Source organism: Glycine soja, chromosome 15 (genome assembly GCF_004193775.1).
Source record: "Glycine soja cultivar W05 chromosome 15, ASM419377v2, whole genome shotgun sequence".
Classification (NCBI taxonomy): Eukaryota; Viridiplantae; Streptophyta; class Magnoliopsida; order Fabales; family Fabaceae; genus Glycine; species Glycine soja.
In genome coordinates this window covers 4,425,022-4,444,471 of record NC_041016.1, presented here as the reverse complement: position 1 = coordinate 4,444,471, position 19,450 = coordinate 4,425,022, and the positions used below count along the sequence as shown (strand labels likewise).

Sequence of the window (19,450 nt, the reverse complement as noted above, 5' to 3'; positions counted from 1 at the left end):
ATTAGTCCTCTTCTTGATTTTAAGCGAAAATAAATCAGAACAATACCTGCCATGTGAAAGAGTCCATAATGATTGTTCAAACAAGTCATGTGGAGGAATCATAGCATGAGAGCCTCAATGAATTCTGAAAAGAATGGCATTCTAATTTGTATGCTTTGTTATTTCACGTAGAAGATGTGGTTATCTAGTTATCTTTTGGGCTCACTAAATTTTTTCTTTCTTCTCAAAGGTTTGTCAGTCCTTAGTAGTATTTATCATTTTAGTGTTTGGCAGGATGCCTACAAGATGGGATTGGCATGTTTGCATTCTTCAGTTATGATTTATACCAAAAAATTGATAATCCTTAACCCTAGAACTAATTTTTTGTATTTTTAAAAGATTAAAATAATATGATTATAATTTCAGGATTAATTAAATGTTCTATTCTTTGTAAATCCAACTATTGCACGACCAATAACGAGAACCTTAAATGCTTGACATCCGCATGGATAAAATAAAGAGACAAATTATAGTAAATATATTGATATTATTTGTGTCCTTGTTTGAAACATCACGCATATTTTTATTTTGTTAATTTTAAGAAAATTGTCTTTGGTTTCTATATATAAAAAAAGTGTTTATTATCTTTAACTATACTGTATACAAAATGTAGCAATACTCTTCAATTTTTGGAGTACATGTGTTTTTAGTTTTTTAAAGTAAAGTTTTGGCAAATAAAGTATGTTATTTGAAAATTAGAGTAATAATTCTTTTATCAAATAAAGGTGGGGGATTCTGTGGAATTAGTGATGCCAGGAAATCTCATGTTGGTTGGTTTACCTCCACAACATGTTGTTCACGTGGCGGATAAAGGGAAAGAAAAGGTCCACCGTGGTGGATCCGTAACACATCCAAGCAAGTTTTTTTTATCAATAAATATTAATTAGATATTAAAATATTAATTTTTATTAATATGATAGATCAAATTTGTGATTTTTTTTTAATCATCTAATTCATCTTATGTCTTCCATAAATATGAGTTATGTTGAACATGACATGATTCAAAAGAATCATGGTGATAGTCCCAATAGTTTTGGGATCAAAACGGCTATGTTAAAATTCTAACATTGAATAGGATGAGATTACTGGAAGAGCCAAAACTATCAGATCCTATGAGTAACGAGGCCGAAGATACAACTATTGGGACACTTCAAATAATGGAGGATTATATTTTTAGAGGTTTACGTGATGGAGACACAGACACCAATGACATAGACCCAGGACCTTTTGGCTACATTTCAAGATAGTTTTTCTTTATCATTGGGTTTAAAGATTTCTCAATCTTTTTCTTGGAATGTCAGGTTTTGTTAGTAGGCTAAGCCATCAACATATGCATATGAATTGTTAATTAAGGTACAAGTCTGAATTGTGTTTTTATCCATGAAACACATACAATCTTCTTAAAGACATTACCTTGTGGAAAAGGGAAGGAAATTATTGTTAGGTGTGTTAATGAAAAAAATTAATACAACACAAACTTTTTTCCATTGTATTATTTTTTAAAAGAAAATTAATACAACCAAAATAAGTTTCCATTGAATTATGAGAGGTGTCAAAGGTTAAGGATATTTTTATCAAAAAAGTATGTTTATGAAAACGTGGGAGTCTAAATAGTCATTGGGAGAGGGAGGGGGGGGGGGGGGCTGCCAATATCAATGTCCAGGTTTTGTCAAACTAACTAGGATTAGCCCACAAAAGGTTGTAGCCCAAATCAAACATCCTAATTTGAGCAGGCCTGCATTTTTACATCATCGATTTGTCTCATCTTGTCCGTTCTGCTCATTTCCCTTCACGTGGTCTACTTTTTTAAAAAAAAATAAAAAACACAGTGAAATGTTAATTTAGTTGTTGAAATTAGTATTACTGATTAATTCGGTTGTACCTATTATGAAAAGAATAGATTTAGTTTCTGGTTTTCATTATAAATGAATTTGGTTTCTAAAATTGATAATATCAGTTAATTTATTTCCTTAATATTAACAAACTAGTTAATTTAATCTTTGAATTTGATAATCATTAGTAGTTTAGTTCTTAAACTTTATATTTATTTAATATTTGAATTTTATAATCACTTGTAATTTGATAATTATTTATTAGTTTAATCTTTAATATTAATCATAGAATTAAGTACAAAATTTAGATGCTTTTGATGTTATTCTTTAACTGAAATTAGATTTTAAATTTGAAAATTTACCTATTAAATATTTGCATTAAAGGTCAATTCAAGTTATTGAGAAAATTGTAATTGTGATAAGAAAATAACACCAAAATTAATTAATGAATTATTTTAAAGTTTTACCTTTAAAATTAATTGAAATGTTTTAAAGTTGGACTAAATTTATTTTTTAACTATTGAGTGTGTGAACCGATTTGTATAAGTTGTTTTACTTAAATTAGTGTATTGAGCATAAGTTTTAAATATATAATTGAGTTAAATATTCATAAGAAAAACTTTGTTTTTTTTAACTTTGTTTTGCAGTAAAAAAAAAAAAAGAAAGAAAAACTTTGTTTTTTTAACAGGAAAGAAGAACTTTGTTAATATATAATGATTTTATTCAAATTCAAGCAAAACTATTTTTTTTGAAGGATATTTATCATTTATACCGAAAAATTGATAATCATAATCACTAATCTTAAGATTAATTGTTTGTAAATAATTTTTGGACATATTATAAATTATATCTAAAAGATTTTATTACACAATTACTTAAATATATATAATAGACAAACTTAAATAAACTTTAAATATATTCATCCGAAATATATCTTTTATGGAAAAGGCTCCTCTAGAGTGCATCCTGCCCTTTAGAGGGTAAAGTACAACCATTGAAGGTGTGCAAACTACAATTTTTAAAAATGCTCCAATTGAAAGTGTTTTCATATTTAAGAGCAATAAAATTAATTAACAGGATAATTACTTCTCCTTTTGAAGAACAAATCAGAGTAACAAACCCTACGTGCCTGTATTGAGAGAAACAATAATTATCAGAAAGCCAAAATATCCATGGCTTAAGGTTAACACGTAATTCTGACAAATAATCTTACAAAAATAGTATAACTCAGTACTTTTTAATTTAATTTGTATGTGCTTCCGTTGATGTTTGAAATCATAGTTCAATTATTCATAATATTTTATTTCCTTAACTAATCGCAATCGCGACGAGATATGAGTAAGCGTTTCTCATTGATGTATGATTTAGTCCCAAACATAAAGAACAAGAACATCGGAGACCGCAGGGCATGAAACCATAAATTGTTTTTATTTTAATGATATATTTCAATTAAAAAGATCTGAACCATTAATATAATTAAGGGTTAAGATCACTACACTTCACCTCTAAAGTGCAAAGTACACTTTAGAGGAACCTTTTCCATCTTTTATGTTGTAATTGAAAATGTAAATAATAAAGAATAATCTTCCGGAATAATTGAACTTATTACATAGATTCCATTTACCAAAGTTAGAGACCGTTGGATAAAAAAAAAACATAAATAAAAAAAGAAATTTTGAATTAAAATAAAATATAAAAAATATCGATTGAATATCATTTATTTATTTTGTTACTCCCCATGAATATCTTTGTTATTATATTCACGAACGACCTCTTTTGCAAAATTTACTTTGAGTGTGTCATCATTTAACACGTGTAACGTAAAACAGATGTCTTTGCTAAATTGAGAGCTACAACAACAAAGACAAAGATTCTCACTTATAAAGGCTTTGGAATTTCCCCTGCCTTTTGCTCTGTTTAGATGAAGAATAAAATGAACCAAAAAAGGATGGAAATGGAATTGAGATGTATTGATCCAGACAAATAAACAAAATTTAACCTGTTTTATTTATTTATTTGGATCCGTGTAAGAAAGAATTAAAAAGGAAAATTTATAAACAAATTTCATACAAATAAATATTTATTTGAATTTTTTCACTGCAATTTTTTTTGAACCATTTCTCCTTGTTTCACATCTTTCTGTTTTTTTATCAGCCATTTTTTCGTTTAACATCTCCTGATATGGAAAATGTTAAAAGTGAGATTGATCATATTTTATTTCACTTTTCTTACTTTTTTACACATTCAAATAAGAGAAATACCCCGATTCTTCTTTATTTTTGTCCTCTTTAATCTCATTCGTATATTTTATCATTCAAACATGCGGAAAGAAGTTCAATAATCAATTCATACATATCATTACCGTATATAATCCAACTTGTATGGACTTGCTGGATATAAACTCTAGAGAACTTCTAAAGTTCTAATTCCCGTTTAGTCAATTTTGCCTTTCGAAAAGAATCTCAATTGTACACCATCCATGCATAGTGCTTTAGATTAGATGATAAGATAAATATATCACTTTTTTTTTTTTTAAAAAAAAAGAGTTGTTACATAACTTAGTAGTGACTAGTCACGCATCTGATTTTTGGGTATACAATAGCTGTAATAAAATTTGAACCTATTACTTATTCCTACCGTTTTCTTTTATAAGAAAAGAATTATTATTTTCTATTTTTAAATATAAGTAAAATTCAAATATTTTTTTATTTACTTTTTTGAAATTATATTTAAAATATTATTCATTTAAAAGATATTATATTTTAAAAATTATTTTTTAATTAAAAATAACACAATGAACCGATTTGTTTAAGTTCATTAAAAGATATTTTTTTTAATAAAATAAGTAGACTTATGATGTGTTTGTTTAAATTGTTTTCATTTAAAATAAATAGATTTTTACTTTTTTAAGAATCAAATTCTATATGTTTGTTAAAAATATATTTTCTTTTAGAGTATTTTTTAAGTTTTTTTAGTAAAAAATTTAAAGAAACTAACCTAACTTAATGAACTTAACTAATTAACTATTTTTTTTAATAAGTATGAATTGATTTTTTTCCTATAAAAAAGAACAAAGAGTATGACTCTATATAAATCATCCTAATTTTCTATCATTAGACTTATATTACATTATCATTAAATAATAACATAAACTAGAAATTATTTTAAAAAAATTATGTAAATCAAAATTAAAAAAAAAATGCTTACCCTAATAACAAAGTTACAGTGGTAATAAGGTGTATTATTGATCTGATATGATCAAACCCTTATAGCTTTATGCCTTCATCTATCTGTCAGCATGTCCTTTTGTGGAGTTTCCATTTTAACCGTACATATGTTATATTCCAGAACCTTCCCCAAATTTACTTGGTCCTCTTCCAATTCACGGCTAAAACGAAATTGTGAATTGTGTGAAGTCACAAAGTCAAAAGCACATTTTCGTGTCATGGGCAACTGGTGGTGGAGGTGTAAAGGAATAGCCTTTTTGTTGCCACCTTTACTTTTATTTAAACACTTGGTTTCTCCGTCTTTCTTGGAGACACACAACACACTCTCTCTCATGACTCCAACCAACTTACCCACCAACTAATCTTTTTAATTCCAAACCAAACCATGCCTCTTTTTTTCACTTCACAACTTTCATTTCAGTTTGAGTTCTCCAATGGCAGTTCCTGCACCATTCTCTCTTTCTTCTGATCCCTTTGCTTCCAAATCTGCCACATCAACGGTATTTATTGTCATGTTTTCACAAGTCACATGCTTTACCTCTTACATATGCCCATTTTGATATTGTATTTGTGAATGAGCTAATTATTATTGTGAAACAGATCCTTGGTCCTGCCGTGCTGAAAATAGGGAACTTTGAGCAAACTCATTTCGGATTGTTCACGGCATTAAGGTTGGGGCCCATCTTTCTCTGCTTACCTTGTTTCAATGGTGTTGTATTCGCTTACTGTTTAGTCTTACGTTAATTTTCATGTCTGAATTGTTCGTTCCTAGATAGTGTAACTATCTGAAAACTTCCAAGTTCCAATCTTTACTTTGTTTCTAAGTTTCACAGTTGATTTGTAAATATTGATCCAACAACGGTAAACGAAAATGGTTGTAAACCTTGAATCTCCCCTAAATATTGAGGAAAAACCGTATTTAATGGAGGAAACTGAGGGTTCTGAATTCTGATCCCTAGCGGATTTGGGTTGAAGATTTGCAGATTCCTCATGCTTAATTGCATATTGATATTGCAATCTTCTCTTGTTTGAAAACTCCAAAATACCTATTCTATAAATGAGTCTGATGCTGTAATTTTCTTTCTTTGTAATCTGTATGTATGGACCCTGATTCGAATATTTGTCTAACTAGATTACAGTTTCTGCAGCTATTTCTTAAAAGTCAAAACAGTTAATTATTTGAATTATTCTTATTGCGATGAAATCCATTGGAGGCTCCTTTTTTTTTCTTTCTTCCCCTCACAAGGCTTCTGTTACTTGCTCTAATGTTTGTAGGAGAAATCAAGGTTTCACTTTAAAGGCTTCAATGGGGCCTCCGGGATTTACAGAGAAACTTAACAACAACAGGCTAAAGACTTTAGCTGATGCTGAAGATGGGTGTGATATATTTAATGACCTGAAAGATAGGTTTTTAAGTTTTAAAAAGAATAAATACATGTAAGCTTCAGAAAAACCTATGTCATAGATGTTCATTTCTGATGCCTAATTTAGGGAAAAACTTATTTGATGCTGACTTTGTTTTCTGGCAGGAAAAATATTGAACAGTTTGAAAATCTTGCAAAGGTTCAAACACCAAAGGTAATTGTCCTCTATCTTCGTCTCTATTACCTACCCACACTTTTGGCCAAGCCCTTTGTTGTCTGTTAATTTATCATTTATGGTTTGTTTCTTATTCCCTTCCGTTCATTTCCTCAAGTTGTCTACTAAAGCATTAGCAAATAACTATTCTTTGCTAACAATTCCCAGAACAGTTCATGGTTATTGCTTGTGCAGATTCTAGAGTATGCCCTTCTAATGTTTTGGGATTTCAACCAGGAGAAGCATTCATGATTCGCAATGTTGCTAATTTGGTTCCTACCTTTGAGGTATAAGTCTCACTGCTAGTGATTTGGTTGCTTGTGTTTATCAGATAGTTATCATTGTTTAAAGTGTGAAAGAAAGAGATACCTTATTTGCTTCTTCTAATTCCTTTTTCCTGATACAGAGTGGACCCTCAGAAACGAATGCAGCTCTAGAATTTGCTGTGAACTCCCTTCTGGTAAGCATTTTTTTACTTAAGAAGTGCATGACAGGATTTATTTTCTTGATTTGGAAACTTCTAATGCTTTTATTCATTTATCCACCACTTATTTACTTATTCACAATTTCTTTTGGGTGATTATGTAGTTATTTGAAGTATAAAACGACTGATCTTCTGATAACTAAAAACTTCTATGGAAAGTTTGAATTTGAAGAGTTGGATATTAGAAATGAAGCAGGAGGAATATGAGTTTTTTAATTTTTTATTTTTTTTTACTTTTTCATAGCAGCTTTGTTAGGTTGATTGTAAAACACTTATTGAGCTTGGGCAAAGGTGAGGTCAACTGATAACATATCATTATAAGACATACTGACATAGCTTCTAATTCTTAAGACTCGCAAGAAATATCTGTAGAATATTTGACTGCATGAGGTTCTAATAGCTTTATAAATTATTGGTCCAAAAACTGTAAGATTTGTACTTATTTTTAAGGAGACACAAAATATTTTCATTGCAGGTTGAGAACATCTTAGTTATTGGCCACAGTTGCTGTGGTGGTATACGTGCCCTGATGGGTATGCAAGAAGATGATGCTGAAAGAAGGTGCTTAATTCTAGATGTTGGTTGTCCTTTTGATTTCTTTGATTAAAACGTGACATACATTTCTAACTTGAAAAAATATATTTTTTCCCTAGTAGTTTTATAAAAAGTTGGGTCATTGTTGGGAAGAATGCAAGAAAAAAAGCCAAGGCTGCTGCTTCTAATTTCAGCTTTGATGAGCAGTGCAAGCATTGTGAGAAGGTGATATATTTTTGTTCTAGGATTTGAATGTGTGATTTGGCTATTGAAATTTCAAATAGTTTATACACTGTCCCCAAATAGTGCATAATGTTATGATATTTGGCAGGGAAAGGGGGTGGGGGTGGGAAGGGTAGGGGCTAGTATTTTGACAGAAGTAATCTTGAAGACTTATCTGCAGTTTCTCCTAATGTGATTTTGGTGAATGCTTTTTTATCATTCAGAAAGGCAATAACAAACTAAAATCAAAGCATAACTACACCCATAGCATCAGCTAGAAGAAGAGGGTGTAACAGAGGGGGACATATATCCCAAGTACATAAAGCGTATCCTGAACCTGCTACACACTTTGCTAGTCAATCTGCACAAGCAGATTTTGATGAATATATAATTTTTCATGTTTTCCATTGCTTTTGCATTTTCTTAAATCTTATCCTCTGTTTTGGATTTTTGTAGCTAAAAATATTTGATTGTTTTGGAGATTGCATTGTTTCTTAAAACTTGGGGATTGCCAGCTTGGAGGCTTATGTTGACTCCTATATTGGGTTCCAAAGCTTTGTAGGAATAAAATCTTAATCAATCAAGATTACTGCCATGATGAATCTCATAGCTTTGTTGAAACAAACTCTCCCCTATTTTCTGATAGTCCTAACTCCTTAACCTGAGTTCATCTTGAGAATTCAAAAACATCTTATTTTGCCCTTGTGAAAATAGGATCTGCATCCCTCAAAACAAAATGTGTATATCCTTTGGAATTCTGTCTCATGGTTTTCATTGAATGTCTCCATTGGTATCATTTTCTGCTTTTCATTAATTGATGCGATCCAACTGGTCATGCAAATGTTAATCCATAAAAAGTTTGAATATGTTGAATACTTTCAAGTTCTAATGCTTCAAGTGTTTTCTGTACAGGAATCAATTAACCATTCCTTGTTAAACCTACTTACTTACCCCTGGATAGAAGAAAAGGTGGCAAATGGAGAACTCTCTATTCATGGTGGTTACTACGACTTTACCGACTGTTCATTTGAGAAGTGGACATTGGATTACCGGGGAACCAAATTGGAGGAAAATGGCAGCATTGCTGCCAAAAACAAAATATTTTGGTGTTGAAGTTTGTACTTCTATTTTCCTGTGTAATGCATCGAGTTGCTTTTTCAAAATTTGGTAGGACTTTAAAAGCATAGGCTTAGTTATGTATTTTTGTAGAATTTATAAGATGTTTCAATCGATTGAGTTGAATAACCTCCTACCATTTCCCGTGTCTGTTGTATTATTGCTTTCTGAAAAAACGTTAAGGTACGGGCTTGATTATATACTGCTGATGCTAGCAGATAGGATTTCCCCCCTCCTTTTTTGGTGGAAATGGAACTATCTATGTCTTTTATGATTTCCTCTCAATTATTGTCTATACTTTTTCATCCAATAATCAAACACGACTTTGGTAAATGTTGTTTAAATCAGATTCCATCACAATTCATTTCTCACCAATCCACCATTTCTCATTTGAAGTGCTAACGTTCAGAACTACCTGAAAATTCTTATCTTCCGAATGAGGGTTCCTCCTCTAAGTCTCTGCATAATTCATTGCCAGATGAATGTGAAAGCTACAGACAGAAACCAAAGTCATAAAATCATAAGCCTTGAAGACTTTATATAGTTTCAGTTCTTTTCTTACAAATATCCAAACCTAGTAACAATCACATAACATTAGTGCTCTCTCTATGACTTTTGGTACAAAACGCTCTTTTTTTTTTTTTTTTAATTTTATTTGGGATGTATGCCCAAGTACAACGAAGATCTTGGGCCTGAACTGGTTGCAGATGAGTTGAAATAGTCACATCAATCACTCTTTAATCTTTATGTAAGGTGCTGGTATTATTATTTTTTTTAAATGGGGAAGTCTTTGACGAAATTAGTGAGAGGAACTTGGTTTCATGAAATTCATCGAGTTATGCTGCTCAAAACAGGTTAAGCAAAGTGATGAGATAGGTGGTTTGTTGTGAAAAAAACGATGGCAATGACCCAGAATTCCTGTATATAGGTGCTGCATGGAGCATGCCTTTAGCATTTTTTTAAAGAAAAATATGGTGAATGGATCATCGGCTAGGAGTTATCTTGTTCTGTATGGCGGAAAAAAGATGTTACATGCAATGCCATTATGAAATGGTATGGTAAGCAAAACGTAATTCTTCCTGAAGCTTCTCAATTTTAAGAAGTTAATTTATTCCGTTTCTTTCTCATTCTTAGCTGCGTGTTTATTCTGACGTGATGAATTCTATAATTGTGGGAACACCTCTTGAACCATAAAAGAAATGTCACATCTTATTGATTGAATTTCATGGATATAGCTGTTTTATCCTATTCCATGATTCTTTAATAATTCTGTTATCATTTGTAGGCTTATAGAACATGCATTTGTCGACTGCTGCTCATCAGCACATGAGCATGTTTGGTATTGGATATTGGCATGCATGTCGGACATATTAGTAGTAGTACAATCTAATTATTCAAATTTAGTCACTTTTCTGGTTTTAAATACATAACAAATTGATTTTCTTGTATTTCAATTTTTGTTATTCTGCTAATTTTATGTGATGGATATGTGATATGTCATGTGTTTCAACGGGATGGTGGATGAAGAAATTGTGCTATTTCATTGGAATGAAAGAGGACCGTGTTAATGGCAGGAATTTTGTCTCCAGGTGCTTCCATATATTAAGGTTCTTGATGACAATGCATTGTAAACACAATTGCCGCTACATGACTATTTTATGGCTACTGTGTTAATTGATTATATGTATGCTAATTGTCATTTGTCAAAACTACAAACTCTGTTAGAAAAGGTAATTTTGCACTGTATCATTGGTGTTATTTGATGTTTCATATTGGCTTTGTTGAAAATATTAGTAACCGGTAAGTAGCATAATATATAAACGCTATTTAATAAATGAGAATTTATTTGAATGTGTAACAAAAGTAACAGGACGATAAGATAAGATGTAACTGTTAACTTGGCATATGGACTTTATTTGTACTCAGGGTCGTGTTTATCCAATTTTTAAAGTAATTAATAAAGGCTATTTAATAAATGACTCCTAAAGGTGGATTCTCCCATATATCTGCTTGAATCCTAGCCTTTGTCCTATATGGGAAGTTCTAATCTCGTGGATATTCAGTGTGTAATTGTATGTTTTTTTCCTTTATTTTCTTCTCTTTTTACAAGTGAAGTCAACTTAAAATTTACGCAACTTCGCACTAAATACAACCGCCGTAGTTAGCGAGTGAGTCCGTGGTCACGCGCTTAGTGCGCAACTCGTGCTGAGCGCATCTTCACGTGATATATAGTTTTTTCATGTGACTTTTGTGCGTTGAGCGAGTGTTGTACGCTGAGCGAGAGTTTTCAGATCTTCAACTTCTCTTCCAAACTTTATTGTGTTTTTGCAACAAATATAATACTAAAGTACCATAAATTCACCAATTTAAACACTTATTGAACAAAAACTTAGATGATGCTAAAATTCAAATTATTCACAGAAAAAGGAAACAATAAAAAAAAGAAATCTAACAATTTTTATATGACTTAATCACAAAATATACCTATGCATAACATTTATCACTAATTTTTTCAATTTTATCTTAATTTATCAGATTTGATAAGATAGGAGCATAGTTATTATCTATTTTATTCCTGTAAGCTATGATCAAATATATTATCTTTATTTAACAGATAGATAGTTAGGATGAGTTATAAATCTGAGTAGAGATGCAATTCTGAAGCTATCAATGCATACTTTCTAATACTATTCTTCACTATTATTTTAGTGAGACCAAGGCTTAGAATCAATACAAATGTGTAATCTTTTGGAATTTAACATATAACTTGATTAATAAAACTTGTGTAATCTCAAGAAACCTCGAGTGAATTAATGTAATTTACTCTATTATTATTTAATTAGTTATGTTAATCAATATCTGGCCGTGACAGAGTGTTAGATCCTAATTAAACTTTGAGTTTTTGCTATCTAGTAGCACAAGAAATCATGTAAAGGAGAAAAACAGGTTCCTAATTCAATTGAAAATAGAATTTTCTCCAAGATTAGATTGCCTGATCAATATTTGGTCCATACATGAACAGGAAAATTTACAAGTTTGAAAGATGGTGTGTTCCGCTTCTAACTTTTTCTAACTTTTTCAACAATGATGGGTCAGACAAGGTTTGCAGAGGCAGGAATCCTACTACAATCAACATCTCCACTGTCAGAAGAGCCAAATTTTCCAAACTTGAGTTGCCTCCACCACTTGTGATCCCAAAGCCCTTAAGTACATGTTTGGATTAAAGTTTGCAAACTTAAGTTTGGGTTAAACTTAAGTTGCAAACCGAGTTTGCAAAAAGCAACCCAAGTCTTGCTTCAACAAACCTGAGTTTCCAAGCAAAATTTTGATGTCCTAACATACGTTTGAGGGTAACCAAACATGTCAAGAAACTGAATTTATTCTCCAAACTGAGTTTAGCGCATCCCAAATGAAAAACCTTACATAGCCCAAGTTCCTGAAAATCCTAATCCCCAACCAGCAGCTATTCCTTAAACTAGTACTTTGCTATAGTACCTTGTACTGTTTAATGCGTTTATTATTTATAATTTGTTGTTGCCATTATAGGGTGACTCTATTGAGATTCATTTGTACTCTATGTATAATATTAAATTACAAAATACTCAGTTTTAAGGTTGTTCGAGTCAGTTTTTTTGCAGCGTATTGATTGTATTCGATATTATATCAGATTTTCATATCTTCCAGTCCAGTAAAATCTTGAAATTCTGAATACTGTAGTTATGAATGCAGAAATTCCTTCAATGTTGCCAAATTAATATATGGCAATTGCATACATATGTTTCATGTATTTTAATTTCTCTTCAGATAGGTAAGAGTTGTAGGATTCGTTCATTATCTATACACCACAAAGGAATTATCTAAGAGCATGTATTAGCTTGTATTGCATTTCTCTGTATTATTTAAAACTAAAGATCAATATATTGAAGTTCCAGATGTAGGACATTGTATTGTATGCATTTTAATCAAGGTTTTGTGATGGCAGACGGCAAACTGCAATATTATAATTATTAGGAATGACATTTATACGAAATTATGAATCAATTTTACATCTGTTGCACTATAGTTTCATAAAATATAGTAAATTATACCAATCATTTTCATGGAAAACATGAAATTTCTTGAAATAAAAAACATCTCTTTATCACATATAATAAGTAATTGAAAATAAATAAATATATCCAGCTAAGGAATCTAGCTGTGTATAGCAGAGAATTGAACCTGATAGGCTGATGTGCATGTGGCTCTATACGAGTTGAAAATACTATCATGATAAACTTGTACAAAAGCCACAAGTTATCCACAACGGACAAACTTACTCTACCATATTCTTTTGGTTTATTACATGTGCGAGCTTCATTCTGTGGATTTGACCCTCAATATGACAGAGTGTTTCATTTTATCGTCTGGTATAAGAAAAACTAGAGCCAACGAGGTCTTATCTCAATGGCTACCGGCCCAAATTCTTTAGGCTCAACTCAAGTTTGTTGTTGTCTGGTAAATTAAAGGTTCATGCATGCTCCACCAAGTCACTTCCCCTCCTCCACTCAAGTGCCCACACTTCCAATGTAAATTATTTTCTTCTAAAATAATTAACTGGTCACCACCTGCTTCAATCACGTGACTGGAATCCAAAGCATGAAATGGGTATGTGTGCACTAAACACATTTTTAATCCTTACAATTTACTGTTTTTTTATTTTATTTTTAATTCTTAAAATACTTTAAATATTGTAAAACGATATAAAAATAAAAAATAAAATAAATATAATTTATAAAAATTAAAAATTTTGAAAAGACGAAAAATAAAAAATACTAAATTAGAGAAAGATTAAAAACATATTTATATCTAATTTTCACGTGATTGAGGCACAGCAAGTGCATGCTATCACCATATATTGTGTGTGGAATATGAATGCGTATATATACCCGCAAATGCTGGTTTGATACAGATGTTATTGAGCAAACCTACTAGCAGGGTTTTATCTTACAGATTATTATTATTATTGCCTTGTTTAACCAGCTAGCACGTCCAAATCGTGCATCAATAACCGAAAAGTTGATTTTCTTGTTGACTAAAAGCGTTTCAACCTATCTAAACAAAACCGAGCTTATCATTGTGTTTGGAAATCCGTTTACTCCAATGCGAACGGAAGTTCTCACTTTTAAAGCATAAAATAGGAAGCAACAATTTGCTGTTTTTCTGTTGAACGAAAGTTTGAAGGTTTACAACTGCAACTAAACACACACTAAATCTACTTGTTTTTTAAAGTTTGAATATCAAATTCATTAATATAAAAGTAAAGGGACCTAAATTGCATTTTATCGAAAGTATAAAATTAATAATTTTTTTCCTTAAACGTATTAGTCATTATAAAATTATGACTAAAAAAAAATATTTAAAAGAATGTGTTAAAAATATGTGAAAAGTATAATATTGTGTGCTTTTGGATCAATATTTATAAAATTAATTTGATTAAAATTGATTTTCAAGTGAATTAATTTATGTTTGGATTCTTTTATCTTGAAAGCAAGTTTGCTAAGAAACTTATAACGCTTTTGGAAAAATTTTGATGAAAGAATTATGTTTGAGGTGTGAAAATTATACCTATTAGTTACTGAAAATCACATTTAAAACATGAAAAATCGCATTTGAAACATTAAACCAAATTAAACACACTAATTATTTCTTTACATTTTAACATTATCAAACATTCATTAAGTTCACTCTTCCAAAAAAACACATTATGTTAAAAATATTGTAATGTCTCGTATTATTGACATATGGCATGCTACTTTTCATTTTGGTCATTAAGTTGACAAGGATGTGATTGTTTGAATTTACATTGGATAATCTAAACTCGCGTTGAAATATAAGTTAAGTTGATCTGAAATAAATGTTTATATATTTAATTGGTCTTAGATTGAAGAATTGATTCTAAATAAAAAATTAATTTTAAATGGAAGCAATTTAAACTAACTTTTGTATTGTATAAAAGAATTCATTCATAGAGTTTATTTTTCTCTCTTAAGAATTCATATTGAGTTTTACTTTTAAGTTATTTTAAAAATAAAAACATTTAAACATATTTACCTGAAAATCAATTTCATAGCAAGTTAATTTTGCAAACACCAGTCCAAATACTACATGCATGGCACAGCTTATCCTCAGCACCTATCCATGTGTCACAATAATCACTACTACGTCGTCTATAAAAGCCCACACATATAACATCTCAAGGCCACTACCTCAAGCATAACTTGCATAGACTATTGATTAAGAAAGCTATTGTCATTGATTTGCTAGCTCCAACAATGGGTTCTAGCAGATTATCATTCATTTTAGTACTTGTGCTTGTAACATTTTCATCCATGATCATTGACTCAAGGGTTGCAGAGGCACGTACCCTGCCAAAATCAGCCTTATTGCCTTCCAAAGTTGATATACCTACTGCTGTTCCTCTTCCAGCCTTAGTGCCATTGCCACCACTGGCAAATTTGCCTGTTACTCTCCCTCCAGTGCCTGAACTACCTGCAGTACCTAAAGTACCAATTCCTGAAGTAATAGTTAATAACGCCAAAATAATCCCTTGAGTACCTATGATCTATCCAGTCACTACTACTTATTTTGTCACTTGCTAAATTAACTTGTTGTTGCCATCCCAGGGTGGTTCTGGTTCTGTTGGGATTTAATTTCTGTCATTCAATTACATGCTATGTTCAGTTTATATGTTGCTTCAGTCAGTTGAACTTCAGCATATTATTTATTGTGACCTGTGTAATGTAATGTATCAACTTATCTTCTAGTTCAATAAATTCTGGAATTTCTGAATACTGTCATCATGGAGGAAGAAGAAGTTTATTTCTATATGACCTAATTAAGCTATGGCATATTTTCTATTTAGCTCCATGTCTTTTCTCTTTAGCCGGATTCATTCATCATCTACAGAGCATGCTGGAATTATCAAATATCTATCGTCATCATGGCTTGTAGCTGTCATTATTCTTTCCAAATTCCAACTAAAAATTAAATGTCCATATCGATCCTTCAAAGATATACACATCAAATTGGTCCTTAACTGATACCATCAGTTTTGTCTTTCAAGGACTAAACTTGATATTACTTGAAGACGATTTTTTTACCCCCAAAAATAGGACGAATTTGATGTCATTTATACTTTTAGAGGAATAATTTTGTGTATTATTAGTAAAGAAAAGACTCAGAGATGATGTTACAAGTATCTTTAGAGGATCCAAAGAAATCGAGGAGATCTAGCTCAATTGATTGAACAAAGATATGTGAATTGTTGTAAATCTGTTGACACGATCTTCAATTCCTACAAATAAAATAAAAAAAAAGGATCCAAAGTAACAGTTACACTTCAAAGTTCAAATTAAAGAGCAGTTCAGGTTCCACATGTTGGATAAGACATGCGTTTTAATCAAAAGGTTCTGGCAATTTCAGCCTCCCCAGCATAGGTCGCTTCTCTGAAAAGCAATATGAGGGATAATTCTAATCCCTGATTTAAGAATCCACCATACATAGGACAAGTTATTTCATGATTTCATTGTTTTTCCTAGAAAAAGCACAGTTTTGACATATTAACATAACCTTTTTTTCTGGGCCCAACCAAAATCTGTTAAACCTTTAAAAGGTTACATCTCAGGTCCAAATTGCATGACTTTTCAGGACAGATGTTTATTTCTTCTAATGAATAATATTTTGAGAAGATTACATTCATCTTAAGATATTTAAACCGTTGGTAATGGAATTTAAAACAATAATGTTTATCTCAAATAAGAAGATTATATAGGTGCTGATAAACTGCTACAGTATAATTCATAGGAATGTTATTTGTATAAAGATTTAAATTTCAATTCTTATTAGTTTTATTATTAGTCATTTTATATATATATATATTTTATTTTTTAAAAGTACTTTTAATCTATTGACTATCCTTCAAAGAGGAATTAAAAACACATGATTTTTAATCCATCACAAAACATGCTAAATCATCCATTATATATATATATATATATCACTGAAAACACGAAATTTCATAGAATTTAACAGATCTTTGTCGCATACTTGAATAAGTTCTGGTTAGCGAATGTCGCTCTCTGTGTTGCAGAGCAGAACATGTTACACATGTGGCTCCATTTGAGGTTAAAATCATGATAACTTTAGTTACAGCAACATTCATACATAAGTGGTCCACTGAGAAGCCGTTCTTGTTGTCCACAAAGGGAAAACATTACCTTACTCTATTCTTGTGATTCATAATTCATTACTCACTTGACTCGCCGTGAGGGTTTGAACCTCCAATACAACAAATGTTTCATCCTCTCTCAACTAGTAAAACAATAAACAGAGTTGCGTTTTTTTTACACCCTAAAATTGTAAATAATTTTATATGTTATTTTTTTAAATAGTTTCAAACTAGTAATTAATTTCTCGTTAAAAATTTATTCAAAATAGGACTTTTAAAAACACACACAAAAAGAGAAACAATTAAGAGATTATTTCTCGTTCTCTTCTTCATGACGCTAGATCAAGAGTGTTGGTCGTCCAGTAGTTGTTTTTTTTTCCTTTATAAAAGTCGAGTTCATTGTCACGACTTATTTAAGCGAAGTGGTCAAATGAAATACAACTATAGTTTATTTTCTTAGAAAAAATATTAAGTGAAGTGGCGAACTTAAATAATTGGAGACTCAGAAATTAATTAATATAATATAATAAAATTATGAAAGTTTTAAGAACAAAAAAGTATTTAGACATTAATAATATCAACTCATAACTCAAAAAACAAATTCCAATATTCCTCTTTTTTTTTTTCTTTCTATTCTCAAAGTTGGAATACCAAATACATTGTAAACCCACAAGTAAAAATCTACTTTCCCCCCTTTTATTATAAATTATTCTAAAGAAAAAAAAAGTTGGTTGTCCTACCTTTGAATCCCCAAGATTAAAATTAAACTATCCAACCACTTCCAACAAGGTAGTCCAACAACGTATTGAGCAGTCTAAGGAAGGTTAGCAACCATTAAGAAAACTCAAAGGGACTTAGCCACAAAGGGTAGCAGTCATTTTGTATAAAAGGCCTGCCACTATAGCATCTGGAATATGCACACATTAATTAAGCTCAAAGCAAAAGTCCCTTTGGCCTTTGCAAACTATCTATCATTTATCAGTTATCACAAATTAAGCAAATTAAGTCTTTTGACATGGCCTCCAACAGCTGCTTCATCTTGGGTTTTTTCATTGCTATTTCCTTCTCAAGCATGGATATTGGCCTAGCAGCTCGCTATCTGATGCAAACAACTGTACCAAATTTGCCTAAACCAACATTGCCACCTTTGCCTTCACTTCCAACATTGCCTACAATCCCAACACTGCCTCAGGGTAATGTTCCACCTTTGCCAACTATCCCATCTCTGCCACAACCATCTCTTCCTAACATTCCAAGTGTCCCACAGGTGACTCTTCCACCACTTGCTGCCACTTCACTTCCAAACTTTCCCACAATCCCAACCACTATCCCCTCCTTCCCTTTCTTCTCCCCACCACCTTCCTCCACCAGTCCCTAAATGAAGCTATACCCTGCTTATGTTGGATATATAGGCACTCATCCATGGATTTTGGTTCTGGCTTTCAGTGATCATTAGCTGCATTTCGTGTTGTTTTTATGTAGACATGTGATGATGATATATTATACGTTGTTCATTTATTGCCGGGGAATATTTATTGTAATCTTTCATTTTCCTTTGTACGTTCCTTCGATCTTGTATTGTTTGCATAAGATTATTGTTTTTTCTTCCCCCTCCTTACTTCATATACTTGAAGATCATCTATTGTTGTAGGATATATACATTATAATAAATAATACACTGCTTTGCTAAGTTGCTAAGCCTCCTATCGAGTTATTTCTATTCAAAGGGTAACATAAATTGACAAGATATAAACAAAAGGTTAAATGTAACTGATATGGGTACTTAGAACACATCTGTATAAATACCTTAATTAAAAGGACGTATTTATATAATAAACTTTTATTAAGTGAAAATTTATTCAGGTAAAATTTGTTTGTATAGTGGTATTCAAATTATCTTCTATTTAAAGTCTTAAATTGCTTACTTCAAGTATACTTTCAGGTTTTATATACTCTTTTAGAGATATGTTCTATTATTGTTATTGGAAAAGTCATCCATATTATCATATTGGCTTGTTCATTTTTCTTCTTAGTCGACCCCGCTTCTATTTTTCTGTTGATCCTCCGCTTGATTTAATATAATATGCCAGCACAATTTTCACGTATAATTATGATTGTTATTTTAGCTTTTGGGTGACTTTTGATGCTTCCATTAGAAAGAGGGGAAAGAGGGCTTCCATTGAAGGAAAGAGGGGTCATATGAAGTATGAAC

General features: G+C 31.1%; 3 protein-coding genes across 4 annotated transcripts; all 3 read left to right on the top strand.

Moving 5' to 3' along the window:
• Positions 1-5,374: 5,374 nt before the first annotated feature.
• LOC114386796 (beta carbonic anhydrase 5, chloroplastic-like) lies at positions 5,375-9,317 on the top strand. Of its 2 annotated transcripts, none has more exons than XM_028346843.1 (9): positions 5,375-5,598; positions 5,699-5,769; positions 6,374-6,535; positions 6,628-6,676; positions 6,850-6,963; positions 7,083-7,136; positions 7,636-7,721; positions 7,814-7,919; positions 8,829-9,317. In XM_028346843.1, exons 1-9 carry the CDS (start codon positions 5,533-5,535, stop codon positions 9,027-9,029), a joined length of 909 nt encoding a protein of 302 aa, XP_028202644.1. In that variant the 5' UTR covers positions 5,375-5,532; the 3' UTR covers positions 9,030-9,317. The 2 variants fall into 2 exon arrangements, with proteins under 2 accessions (XP_028202644.1, XP_028202646.1); XM_028346845.1 differs by having other exon boundaries at positions 5,377-5,598; positions 7,817-7,919.
• A 5,940-nt stretch (positions 9,318-15,257) lies between these two features.
• On the top strand, positions 15,258-15,868 carry LOC114388725 (RNA-binding protein 12-like). The gene has a single exon (XM_028349372.1). It carries the CDS (start codon positions 15,344-15,346, stop codon positions 15,620-15,622), a length of 279 nt encoding a protein of 92 aa, XP_028205173.1. The 5' UTR covers positions 15,258-15,343; the 3' UTR covers positions 15,623-15,868.
• Positions 15,869-18,146: 2,278 nt separating this feature from the next.
• On the top strand, positions 18,147-18,928 carry LOC114386377 (protein PELPK1-like). Its single transcript, XM_028346379.1, has one exon. It carries the CDS (start codon positions 18,254-18,256, stop codon positions 18,614-18,616), a length of 363 nt encoding a protein of 120 aa, XP_028202180.1. The 5' UTR covers positions 18,147-18,253; the 3' UTR covers positions 18,617-18,928.
• Positions 18,929-19,450: the final 522 nt, after the last annotated feature.

Excerpts from the sequence above, each read along its gene's own strand:
- LOC114386796 (XM_028346843.1), top strand. The coding sequence starts at position 5,533 with ATGGCAGTTCCTGCACCATTCTCTCTTTCTTCTGATCCCTTTGCTTCC. Across the intron at positions 6,536-6,627 it reads TTTAAAAAGAATAAATACAT|GAAAAATATTGAACAGTTTG; the intron begins GTAAGCTTCAGA and ends GTTTTCTGGCAG. Across the intron at positions 6,964-7,082 it reads ATTTGGTTCCTACCTTTGAG|AGTGGACCCTCAGAAACGAA; the intron begins GTATAAGTCTCA and ends TTCCTGATACAG.
- LOC114388725 (XM_028349372.1), top strand. The coding sequence starts at position 15,344 with ATGGGTTCTAGCAGATTATCATTCATTTTAGTACTTGTGCTTGTAACA.
- LOC114386377 (XM_028346379.1), top strand. The coding sequence starts at position 18,254 with ATGGCCTCCAACAGCTGCTTCATCTTGGGTTTTTTCATTGCTATTTCC.